Raw genomic sequence first — 13,445 nt, 5'->3', positions numbered from 1 at the left:
GTGGCGTAGCTATCGTATGGCCAGGTGGTACAGTGGACCAGGGCCTCGGAGCTCAGGGGGCCCTCTAATCTCAGCTTTGAAAAGAGAGGAGCATAAAAAAAAAGAAAAATAATCTTGAGTGGACGGAGAATTCTGTTAAAAATCGTTTTTTCCTTTTATTGATCTCATCTGTATAATAAATATTCTGTATTGTCATGTCCGTCGTTGTTTATGTATTCCTATTTTCTTCTATTAAACACAGAGATTCTACCCCTCATAGAGGCGACGTATGGATTGAGCTTACCAGGGGTAAGTTGAACTCACAGTGAGTTCCTATTCTTGTTCCTATTTATAATTTTGAAGGCTAATGTAAGTTCAAGCTACACGGAAAGAGCCCAATGAGAGCCCAATTCTTTCCTTATGCACCAGGGCCCTTGTCCACCTAGGTACGCCACTGGTGGTTGGTAATGAATATTTGAAACAACTTTATATTTAATTCGGTGCTAAACATGGGATCTAAAGCATGCCCCATGTGACGTAATGTTTATGATACAGATATGAAATAAACTCACCTAATAATATAAGGCCCGCCTTGCTGCAACAGCGTTATTGGATGCGTATACGGGGCCGCACTCATGCTATGGAAACTCAAATTGCCGCCCGTATTATTCAAGTGGCCGTTGCCCATTATAACGCCATTTGACGTGTTCATATTAGTTGTATTCAATTCTGGTGTTCGAAATGCCTTCACTAAATTGGTCTTCTCCTTCTGCCATACGAACACATTGTGGACCATTGCGCAGCCGCAAAACACAATACCCACGCCGATGAATACGGACGTGACGATTGCCGGCGTGGAGTGGAATTGGATGAAAGTGTAGAGTATTATACCTGGAATTAAAAATAGTAAATTGAATTTCGGGTGATTAAGTGCGAGTTACGTAAATTGATTGCCTCGTTATGTCTAGTGGATAGCGTATAAAGCTGCAGATATTTTTGTGCTTCTATGCAAAAGTTCTCGCCCACAGCCTCGAGTCTTTAGGTTGGTGGTATATTCCTGTAACTCGGAGAAAATATAAAGCCGTAGTTCCTGCGTCTGAGCTCTTTATTTCGGATTTGCCGTCTCATTGGATTATGAGAGTGAATTTTTGTATGCCCACGTGTGAGGGGGAGAGTTAGATATCCTATGACATTTTCTATGCACCTGACAACGTGTACGCAAAATTTCATGGTAATTGGTTAAGTAATTAAGAATTGAAAGCGTAACAAACAAACAAATTCACTTTCGCATTATATATAATATTAATATCAGCCTGTTAATGTCCCACTGCTGGGCTAAGGCCTCCTCTCACTTTTGAGGAGGTTTGGAGCTTATTCCACCACTCGCTCTAATTTGGGTTGGTAGAATACACATGTAGCAGAATTTCAATGAAATCAGGCACATGCAGGTTTCCTTACGACGTTTTCCTTCACGTCAAGCACGAGATTAATTATAAACACAAAGTAAGCACATGAAAATTCAGTTGTGCTAGCCCGGGTTTGAACGTGGGTTCAAACCCGGGCTAGCAATCATCGGTTAAGATTCACGCGTTCTAACCACAAGGCCATCTCGACTTTTTATAATATTAAGTAAGGATTTATAGCAAATATTCTCATAATACGAAATTACTCGGTAAAAAATAATTAGAACCTACTTTTTTCTTGGGTATTATGCTTTCTTATTATACATGTGTGTTAAGGTATATTACCGAATTGGTTACGTTATGTATACTTGAATCATTCCAATAATGCTGTTTTTTAACATTATATCGATCGAATTTAAAAAAGAAAAAGTAAGAATTCTTTACGTTATATTCGCAAGAAATGCATATCTAATGGATTTCATTAAGATTTTATTGATTGTTAAAATGTTTAAGATTGAATTTACGTTATAAAATAATATTCGAAAAAATATTAAGTAATTATTTAACTACTTGAAACGGAATAAAAATTTTTTTTTTCATTTCATTACAGATGCAAATTATTATCTTATTTTATTTATTGATAACATTATTTTTTTAATTCTTGAAATTCGAATAAGCTTTTATTAAAAATATTGCACAATTTAATAAACTAAAGCACATACTTGCCATTTAAAAAATAATTTACTTCTTGTAGGGTCTCAAATGTTATGGATACATTAAATGCAGCAGAAATCTATTTATAAATTTGCTTTAACTGCTACACAAATTATATAAGTAGTTATATAAAACTGTTGGTACTGGTGGTGGTGGTGGTTTACTGGTGGTAAGGCTTTGTGCAAGCTCGTCTGGGTACCACCCACTCATCAGATAACTAGATAACGCAAAACAGCAGTACTTGGTATTGTTTTGTTCCGGCTTGAAGGGTGAGTAAGCCAGTGTAATTACAGGCACAAGGGACATAACATCTTAATTCCCAAGGTTGGTGGCGCATTGGCGATGTAGGCAATGTTTAAAATTTCTTACAATGCCAATTTCTATAGGCATTGATGACCATTTACCATCAGGTGACCTACATGCTCGTCCGCTTACCTATACTTTGAAAAAAAACAACTTTGGGAACTAACACGATACGTCCCTTGATACACTGGCTCACACACCCCTTTAATCGGAACACTACAATACTAAGTATTACTAATATCCGACGAGTGGGTGGTACCTACCACACAAGTATAAGTTAAAATATTTATATTACGCTACAATATATTGTTAGTCTGTTCCTATAATTCTTAAAGCGTTTTTCGAAAGCCTACATATATTTATATTATTAATTAATTATGATTACTGGCAGAAAATAGTGGTGTAGCGGCTATCTATTCGGATTTCTGGATGATTGTTTTCGTTTTATTGTTTATTACAAGTTTCTTATAAAACTTAAGAAATGTATTAATTATATATTATATTATTATTATATTTATGTTAGAATTTTTTTTGAAAGATCTTTTTGTTTGCGGCATCCGTAATTCGTTGAAATTTATAACTCGAGGCGTATATATTTCATATACATCAAAGAAATCCAGTTTAACACGCCTTATCTCACGCTAAATTGAATGCAAATGAGAACCTCAGCTGGAATTCGCTTCCTAAGTTCTTTATCCGTAAATTGACAACCTCCCGCGCCTGATCAAACATGAACAGCTGTCCCGCTGGTTTAAAAAATGTAAAAATTTAAAGTATAAATATATCAACTGACATTTATGTTACTGGCTAAAAATAGAAATTTTAAAAATAGAAATAAGGATAATTTGTCATATAATCAAAGTTTGACAATTGGCTTCCCACGAGGATGATGACCCTATATATTAACAAAATCTTTATTATAAATGGAGATGTCGTAGTGGATTTTAACCGCAATTGCACGATTTTTTTTAGCTTGTGTTTATTGTTAGGAGTATGTCAAATCTTTAAAAAATAGTAAATTGTCTATGATCTGATCCCGATATCTATACTGTTGTCATTTCTATATTGTTTTTTTTATCGAAACAATATGATTGATTGACAATACTGCTTTTTTATCGATATACCTAATATGATTAAAGGTGAAATCTGTGCATATATTAAATAACATTATTTATAATTTAAAAAGCTTACCCGTCAAAAACACCGGAATCGAGATAAAAAAGCCGCCAACAGCGCAGACTCTTGTTATTGCAGATTTTTGCAAATATTTGTTTGACCTGGAAATGAAAATGAAACAATGTAAAAAATTGTCAGAAAATCGAAACTATAACAATTTTTTTTAAAACTACTAAATATCTAAATACAGAAAATAAATGGCAACACTTTTGCGTGCTTATATTCATGGACAACATTTTAAATTGTCATTACAATTATATAACCGATGACTGTAACATTTTGTTACGATATAGTTTATATATATTTATATACATTACACTCGTATGTAAACATGTTATATTTCAAATGGCTTTTCTTCTATACCTAATTACAGGGAAATTGGACATAGATCCTGTGATGGTGGAAGGATATTTATTTGTACTACTTAATATAAGATAGCATTAACCCCTATAGCTTTTGGACAAATAAAAAAAAAAACTTAAAATATAATGTATATTTTAAATTTTTTTTTATGAAGATGACTTAAAATATTAAATGTTCACTTAAGTAATTTGTGCAGATTTCAAAGGCTTATATGTATTCAAAAATCAATAAAGATTCGGTTATATATAAATGATAAGAAAAAATACATGTCTTAAGCATGACTCAGACTCTATACAAACTTGTTTGAGCATTAACGGATCCACACCTGTTCATAATGTTATATACACGATAAATAAAGCAGGATTTGCTTAATTTTAGCAATTGTTTCAAAGAGAATATCGTATTACTTGTTTTTATTTATTTAATGTATATTTATTTTTTATAGAATAGGAAGGCGGACGAGCCTATGAGCCACCTGATGGTAAGTGGTCACCAACGCCCTTAGACATTGGCATATTAAGAAATGTTAACCATCGCTTACATCACCAATGCGCCACCAAGCTTGGGAACTAAGATGTTATGTCCCTTGTGCCTGTAATTACACTGGCTCACTCAACCTTCAAACCGGAACACAACAATACCAAGTACTGCTGTTTTGCGGTAGAATATCTGATGAGTGGGTGGTACCTACCCTAGACGAGCTTGCACAAAGCTCTACCACCATATTTTAAGAGGCTACAATAAAGGTTACTCATACTACACCCATATATCTGTCGGAACTAATGGGCAAATCATTAGCAGTGTTGCTTTCTGAGGGGAGGGAGATTTTTTGGGCTTTAGGTATTTTTATTAGTTATTCACTGGCAGTTATCAGATAAATGAACAAAATAGGAAAACAAAACAAAATCGAACTGCGATATAAATTAAATAATAAATATTTATTATGAATTGCGGACGTGAATTTGTTACGTTTGTGCTTCTACGTTTAAGTAACGAAGGGACGGATTCATGAATAACATAAAATGCTCGTAATCGTAGCAATTGTTACGGGGATATCTCCATTACGCCCCCACGTCCCTAGGGTAGAATAAAGCCGTGCTTGTTATGTGTATCGAAATAGTATATTGGTAATATTTTATTATAAATAAACACGGATCCTTTGATTGTAGTACAACTATAAGCACCAATTTCCATGGCTCTTTCTTGGGGGTTAAATCCTACCGTCATACAGCTCACTTAGTACGGAGAGTAATATAAATCGAACATGAGTTGCTTAGTTATATTATATTGTAATATTTATATTATTTTAATATTTACATAAAAGATAATAGTAAGGTTTCTTTCGTAATAATGTCATTCATTCATTTACATATGTGTTTCTTTTACCAAATAAAACTTAAGTCACTTTCGTTGTCAGTATATTTAACATGTTTTCTCTGAGAACGTCAAGAAACAACCTGCAACAACAATTACGATGCCGACAAAATGAGACGTTAAACTGTTTTGCAGAAACTTAAATGAGCTTAACGACATTTTAATTTTGTTTCGTTATACATGTTTAAACAAAATCGTTTTAAAGCTTTCTCAAGTAACATTTTTAAAATATTTTGTTTAATTTACCTATATTGTAAGTAAGTTAAGATTAATTTGTTAAATAATATAAGGTGTAGGTAAGTATTTATTGTTTAAGTGTACATAGGTATGTTTTTATTTAATTTATAATAAACATTGCAATAAATAAAATCACAAAAACCGAAATCATATACAGAATTGATAGCCAAAATTAAGTAAGTAACAGCCAATAAATGTAAAGTATATCGAAATATATCCGCCACATAATGGAATTTGCGGCGTTTGCGGAATGATGGGCATCGCCGTCGTTAATATTTTAAAAATAAATAAAAGGTAATCGAGCATTCTAGTGTCTATCAAGATTTGCACGATGGTCTCAACCTATTCAGCCAATTGGACTTTATGAACATATCGTTTATATAATCAAATTGTCTGAATAGCTATAGAATAATATATTCAATTTAACTTATATAATTTCGAAATAAAAATAATTTTATAAAAACAATTTGTTTCACGACGGTAACCAACGAAGCGTGGACCGAGTCAACTGTCGACTTGTACACATGTCGAATAACCGCCTTTTTGCGACGGTTTCGAACTGTTATAGAAACGCCGTAATAGCCTATTATCCTCTTATATAATTAGTAATGAAAGAAAAACATTTATTTACCGAGAGCCGTGATGGCCGAGTGGTTATAAGACGAGAATATTAACCGCTGATTCCGAATTCAATAATATTTTCTTATTGATATTATAAATAGGTAGGCAGACGGGCAAATGGGTCGGTGGATGGTGAGTGATCACCACCGCCCATTGTCATTGGTGCAAGAAATATTACCCATTTCTCACATCTCCATTGCGCCACCAAGGAAATAAGTTGTTATGTCCTTTGTGTCTGTAGTTAAAGTGTCTCACCCATATTAAACCGATACACAACAACAATACTAAGTATTGCTAATTAGCGGTAGAATCGTGTTGTAATTCATCATGAGGAATCTCCATGAGGTGGATAAAACTTTAAAAAATTATAAATATACCGATTAAGGTAAGGATTACTGAATTATCAGCCTTAATGTTAAGGAATCGCCATCACCTTCTTCTTTATAAAGGGATTGAGTTATTAACTGCTGACGTTTAAAGTTGATCCGAACACTGGTTACGTTTTACTGGTGGTAGAGCTTTGTGCAAGCTCGTCTGGGTAGGTACTTATTAATTAATTACATTTTTACACAAATTAAATGTCATTTTAAATTAAAAACTTTATAGGAATGCAATAATACCTTAATGAGAAATATATACTTGTAAAATGTTAATTAGTTGAGGAATTCTAAAAAATAGATGTTATTTTACCATAATTTAAATTTAAATTTGAAAGGTAGCGGAGGCCGCTGCCTGGATGGTGGTTTGAGAAAGCGCGTCTGGGTAGGCAAAGGCGTCATAAGACATGGGCGCCCTGGGCCACACGGTCTTGCGGACATACGGGCGCCACGCATATATAATTTAGTATAAAACTACTGGTGCTTAACACTTGGAAATATTAATAAAATATCTCATAAAGGACGAAAAAAATATTACTGATATATTTATCGTATTCTCTTCTCTAACATAAAACAAATTAAACAAAAATTAATCTTATTAATGCTCTGCGAAGAGAATTACCGAAGATAATATAAATGTATTAAATGCTACGTATATTTTAAAAAGGTTTACACTTCAAGGTTAATGTTTTATCGACTTATTTGTGATTGTCATCATTTGCAATTTGAAAAACTCAATGTAAGAAATAAAATTAAAAAATTATCCTACCCCATGTTGTAGATCCGAAGCTAAATATGTTAATGACGATATTCTAAAATATTTCGGTCACAGTGCAAATATTATGGTATACCGTTTACCACCAGGATAGGTAGTCTCTATTTATCATAATTCGGGACGGTAATCATATACGGCCAGAAGGTGTTCAGGAAAACAACAGTTACTTGTGCAATTCGAGGTATAGAAGTGCACTGTCAATCTCCGGGCTGTAAGTAACTGAGAATTCTGACTGAAAAACTCAATAGCCCAGCGCTTGAACCATCGGGTCGTGCAAAAATCACCAACCGACAGTTAATAAAAATTAGATGAAAGTTAAATAAAGAGTTACAAATTAATTAAATTCGTGCGTTTTGATTATTTTGATTTATTTTTGTTTTTAAATCTGCGAACACACCACATTTTATTGATTTTTTGCTTACTTTACGTGTGAAATTTAAGAAGGCTAGTTGCGGTCTCGTTTATTATTTTTCTTTGAACCGGAGCGCTCCGGTTATTTATATATGGTTTCAACATGGCTCCCAATAGGTATGTGATCGATATTGTTAACACAAATTAAAAAAAAATAAGCAACATGAATTCAAAACAATATATTCCTGAGAATAAATGATTACTAGCTATCCGACTCTGCTCTATCTCCACTCAAAAAAACACGAATACCATTTGCTCCGTTGCTGCGTGGAAGACAACAAACACACACACAATTTCACATATATAATATTAGTAATGATTACAAAATATTGTGTGATCAACAGTCGCGCGGTACTCACACAAAAATTCACTTCGTATTTCTCTCGTGAAATTGTAACTCACGGTGATACGCTATTTTGATACGTATATCCTTTGAATGTTATTATTATTATTGTCAATATCGCATATAACTTTCTGTCATTTCACGATAGTATCGTATCACGGTACTCACCGATCGAGTTTTTTCATACAGAACAGCTCTACAGATATATATATATAGGTATACGAATAAGCCCGAATTATTATACCAAAGAAAAGCTAAGCATCAATTAATGTATTTCTTATTAGCCTAAAGGTCGACTGGTACAGAACGCCTTCAAGCATTCAGCTCGCCTTTTGTACCAATTACAATTATTTGTTCGATTTTTTAAAAAATAATTAATTAATTTACTTATAAACCTTAAAGTTAATCCATATCGGCTTACATCGGGTATAAATAAGTTTTAATAATTAAAATGCGTCCACTAACCTACTGTATGGACACTTATGTTATAAAATGTTCAAAAAAGGATATACAACTTGTTATTAGTAATGTAATATTTTATTTATATGAAATCAAAAGCAGGAAGTTAAATGTTACTACTAGGAAATACACAATCACTATGATATAAGTGTATCATTTATCTGTACGATAATATTATCTACATTACAACATTGTAATATGAACACAAATGCAAAACGATAATTTATGGTAAACATTCTTATAAACAAACAAAACAAATTACAATAGAATCAAAATAAACAAACATCTGAATGATATCTTTTGAATAAAGGATAATCTAGCTAGATTATCTAATATTATTTAATTATGGGTAATAAATTATAAAATATAAAACATGTGGGATAAGATAATGTTATCAGTATCTGTGGTACTGTTCGCGCCACTAGACTTGCCTATATTACCGCCATATTTGTAATTCAGTTTTGTCAGCTGACGGGACCGGTTTCGCTCTACGTATCTACAACGAATTCCAAGTAACAGGTACGTACATTATACACGCTAAAGTAATCGTGAGCATTCCTCTCTCGTTTGTAGTCGTGGGATTTTATTTTCGGTTCTGTTGTGAATGTTATGGCGGATGAAATGGCGGGAAGAGTTTTGGCGCCATTGCGCTCGCTGCGTTCAGAAATAGTTACTTAAATTGTAATGAACTGAACGTGTAAAAAATATATTATTATTAAGTCGTTAGGCATTTTTACAAGCAGTAGATTGGAAGGTATTATTGTAAATAGCAAAAAAAGAATTGCTATATCATATTAAGAGGGTAAAGATCTCTTGAATGATACGCAATTACGTTATGTATTGTATTTAAATACAAAATATAATAAACGGACGTTGTGTAAGTAAACAGATAAAGTCTTTGTTAAATACAGAACAGATTTACTGTTTACATTAAACGTAATTGTTTACTTAGCACTAGTTTTCGTCTGCGGCTTCGGCCGCGTGATAGAGGTAGGGGTAGGTGGTAGGTATAAAAGTAGCCTATGTCCTTTGTTCAGGTTCAAGCTTGCTCCATACGAGAATTTTACAATTAATTAAATACAATTAAATTTATTACAAAATGTTTAATTCATATCAACGAATATAGTATTCGTTCTCTTCGCTTTTGTTTATATAATCTTTTATTGAGTAAAACGCCTTATATAATAATGGAAAATATATTTATTAAACAGCTACGTGTCCCTTTGCACGGATAGAAAAAGGGTTCACTTAGAACATTTAGTTATATAAAAGGCCTCTTTGTATATTCAAGAAAGTATGTGATTTTTTTATTAGCGTCCTTTTTAGGTATACGCAGAACAACTTACCAAAGTGTCATCAAAATCGTATGAATGGTTTAGGAACAGTTAGAGGACAAACATACAAACACTACTTTTTATTTAAGTAGTTATAAATTGTCGAAATTGGCGATTTTATTTTAATCATATTGACCAAAGGTTTGATTCGTCTTGAATTGAATTTGCGAAGACGTAAAATTTGTGTTGCAAAATTTTCCTAACATCTCTTTTTTATATAATATTTGTCAATGTTTTTATTAAAATAGTCTAAACGAATTGTCAATAGTTTAGACATACAATGGCAACCAGTTCTTTTTTACTATTGGTTTTTAAGCTATAACCTAAAGTCTACATAAACAAGTCTTGGCTTATTATAAGATAATTGTTGTCACCTCGCCTTCAATACGATATTTCCTTGTTAACAATTCTCAACTAAAATATATAACAATGATATGGCAATATACTTTTCAAGTATCGGAGTACGGAAGTAGTAATAAATCAAAATTCAATTTGTCAATCCATTCATTCGAAAATGCACCTTAAAATTTGCAATTAAGTCTCAAAATTGATCTTTGAGTAAACCAATTACGCTATGCGTTTAAGCGTTATTTTAAAAGGAATCCTACCTGTATTCTACAAGGCTATATGCATGTTGAAATGTTCACAAAGAACTTTTACTCGAAAATATATGGTTCTTATAACGATTGTCATAAGGCCCATTATACAGTGACATTTCACATTTTCTATTCCCAGCCCCTTTTACGATAAATATAAATTTGTAACATATATACAAATATAATGATTTTTTTTTTACTTGAAATAAATGATTATTTAAAAATATATTTCAAAATAATTTTCATGTTACTAGTCAGATATATATGAGCCGAGATGGCCCAGTGGTAAGAACGCGTGAATCTTAACCGATGATCGTTGGTTCAAACCCGGGCAAGCACCACTGAATATTCATGTGCTTAATTTGTGATTATAATTCATCTCGTGCTTTACGGTGAAGGAAAACATCGTGAGGAAACCTGCATGTGTCACTTTCACTGAAATTCTGCCACATGTGTATTCCACCAACCCGCGTTGGAGCAGCGTGGTGCAATAAGCTCCAAACCTTCTCCTCAAAAATAGGAGAGGAGGCCTTTAGCCCAGCAGTGGGACATTCACAGGCTGTTACGGTTACGGTTACGGTAGTGAGATATATGCCTGTTATAACAATTGTGATTTATAAAAAAGTAACACTGGATTTAAGTCCAGTTAATTTCGTTAATCCAAATTATATCTTCGTTTGCAAATGAAATACATAGATAGACCTTGGAGATATACTGTAAAAGCAATCATAAAATATATAACCTCATTTTATTATCTCCGCTGACTGGACAGAGCTGGTTATTTTTCATCCAGGAAATTGAAATTATGATTCAACGGAGAAATGCTTCTAGCATTCTTGCCATCATTACACGTGGTCATGATTTGTACGTTAGATGTATTTAATGTTGATTTGTATATACATATATATTTAAGTCCTCCAGCCTTTGTGTTTAGTTTAATAACATTGGAAGACAAAACTAAAGTATCATTGACTTGACTAATGTGTATATTTTTATTTCCATTTCCAAAATCATCTAACGTCGCAAAAAGTGTAGTCAGGTCTTAAAACCGAAAAACAGGACTGACCAGCAAATTCAGCTGGAAATTTCGGTAAAAGGCCGAGCGGATTTAATGGATTTTTTGTCGTTATAATAATACGACAATTAAAAAAAATCATACCATTTTTAATCAACTACCAGAAAATACTTCTTAAATTCTCATTAAATAACAATGAAATTAAATAATTAGTCTACTCTATATTAATCCGTAACCGTACCGTAACAGCCTGTGAATGTCCCACGGCTGGGCTAAAGGCCTCCTCTCCTCTTTTTGAGGAGAAGGTTTGGAGCTTATTCCACCACGCTGCTCCAATGCGGGTTGGTAGAATTCACATGTGGCAGAATTTCAGTGAAATTAGACACATGCAGGCTTCCTCACGATGTTTTCCTTCACCGTAAAGCACGAGATGAATTATAATCACAAATTAAGCACATGAAAATTCAGTGGTGCTTGCCCGGGTTTGAACCCACGATCATCGGTTAAGATTCACGCGTTCTTACCACAGGGCCATCTCGGCTTTTTTATATATATATATTAAATATATATATATAAAATCATATATATCTATATTAATCATTAATTACTTACTACTATTGCAATGTGCAACGGAAAACAAAATTATAGAAACACCAACTCTAAAAGTAAAAATATTTAATGTATTTGGTTGGACGACACCTGGTTTACAAACTCAAATTCAATTGAAGAAAAATCCTTCAAAATTGAATTGTAAAAAAAGTTTATCTATTTACTAAATAATTCTATTATTAATATTTAGTCAAAAACATCATCGGTCTAAATTGCTCAGAGAGTGGCATCCAAAAAACCAACCATGTCGGTTTGTCTGGACGCCTCGCAACCCTCGCGAACAATACTGGAATTCAATAACTTCATCTATTATTATTATTTGCGATTTCTGTCTACCTGTTCGATACAAATACGCCTCGAAACAGTTTAACAATGTCCTGTTATTCAGCTTTTGAAATGGAATAAAGGTAGAAATGTTTTTCTTACCATAACAATGCGCTTTGATTTGTATTGCAAAACGTGTGGTATTGTTAATATTGATTTCAAGCCAAGATTTCTTATAAAAATTGATTTTATAAGAGATAAGCTAGATTATATGTAATAGATAAGTTGTATATAATAGTTTCGTACCAAATCATAGCTTTCCCCCCATTAAAACTCTTCTTCAAAAATAGAGAAAAACAAGAGAAAGAGGAGAAGATAAAACAATCTAAATGCATTAATTACAATCTAAGTCCAAATGAAAATATATTTATTATACATACATTGTACATTATTTCTTAGTTTAAATATTTCTTTTGTTATAATAAGTAAAAATTTTCATTTTATTAATTTGTGTTTCTATTTCATTTTGTGCTCGAAGATGAAGAAAAACATCACGAAATACTTGCATATGTCGGTTTATTGTGAGAGTTTATTTGTATATAATGTATTTTTTTAATTGATTTAACAAAATAAAATATCGATATAATCCTTATTTTTTTTTAATTGTACATTATTGAGATGGTTTACCTGGCTGGTAAGGATAATAAATTAAATTTAAAAAGGCAGGGAAAAAGCATTACTTTTTAGTTATTTTTACAATCTAATAAATTCCACGCCATTCATTCCTAAAGATGAAACAAAATTAGAACATTGTATATAATACGTACAAGACTATACACTATACGTATATCGTTTTACTGATAATATTGCTAATCATATTTTCGACTTATAGTACGCCATTGCTAAAACATCCAGGTAGATGAAATGAACTCGCCAAGTATCGTAAATTTAACAATGCTTTAAAATTTGTGAAATCAAAAGATTTTAATGGTTAAGACGACAATCAGTACTACCTGAACCTGTCTCGGTTTGTTGGTTTTACCCAAAAAAAGCTTTGTAGTCACATAGAATTGTTACTTCAGTTTTTCTGAA

At 32.5% G+C, this 13,445-nt stretch overlaps 2 protein-coding genes across 2 annotated transcripts in view; one reads left to right on the top strand and one right to left on the bottom strand.

The window, feature by feature from the left end:
- The window catches only part of LOC126773274 (uncharacterized), a 33,492-nt gene that overhangs the window by 2,095 nt on the left and 17,952 nt on the right, over positions 1-13,445 (bottom strand). The window contains exons 2-3 of the mRNA XM_050494098.1: positions 3,591-3,676; positions 552-870 (exon numbers count right to left, since the gene is read on the bottom strand). Of these exons, the coding sequence (XP_050350055.1) occupies positions 552-870; positions 3,591-3,676 (405 nt within the window). The remainder of the gene's footprint in view (positions 1-551; positions 871-3,590; positions 3,677-13,445) is intronic.
- The window catches only part of LOC126773247 (spermine oxidase-like), a 34,289-nt gene continuing 29,754 nt past the window's right edge, over positions 8,911-13,445 (top strand). Inside the window, exon 1 of the mRNA XM_050494055.1 lies at positions 8,911-9,054. The gene's annotated coding sequence lies outside the window, so the exon portion shown is untranslated. The remainder of the gene's footprint in view (positions 9,055-13,445) is intronic.

The sequence above is a fragment of the Nymphalis io genome, chromosome 14 (assembly GCF_905147045.1).
Source record: "Nymphalis io chromosome 14, ilAglIoxx1.1, whole genome shotgun sequence".
Taxonomy (NCBI): Eukaryota; Metazoa; Arthropoda; class Insecta; order Lepidoptera; family Nymphalidae; genus Nymphalis; species Nymphalis io.
Note: the sequence above shows the minus strand (reverse complement) of the source record. Positions and strands in the feature narration are given on the sequence as shown.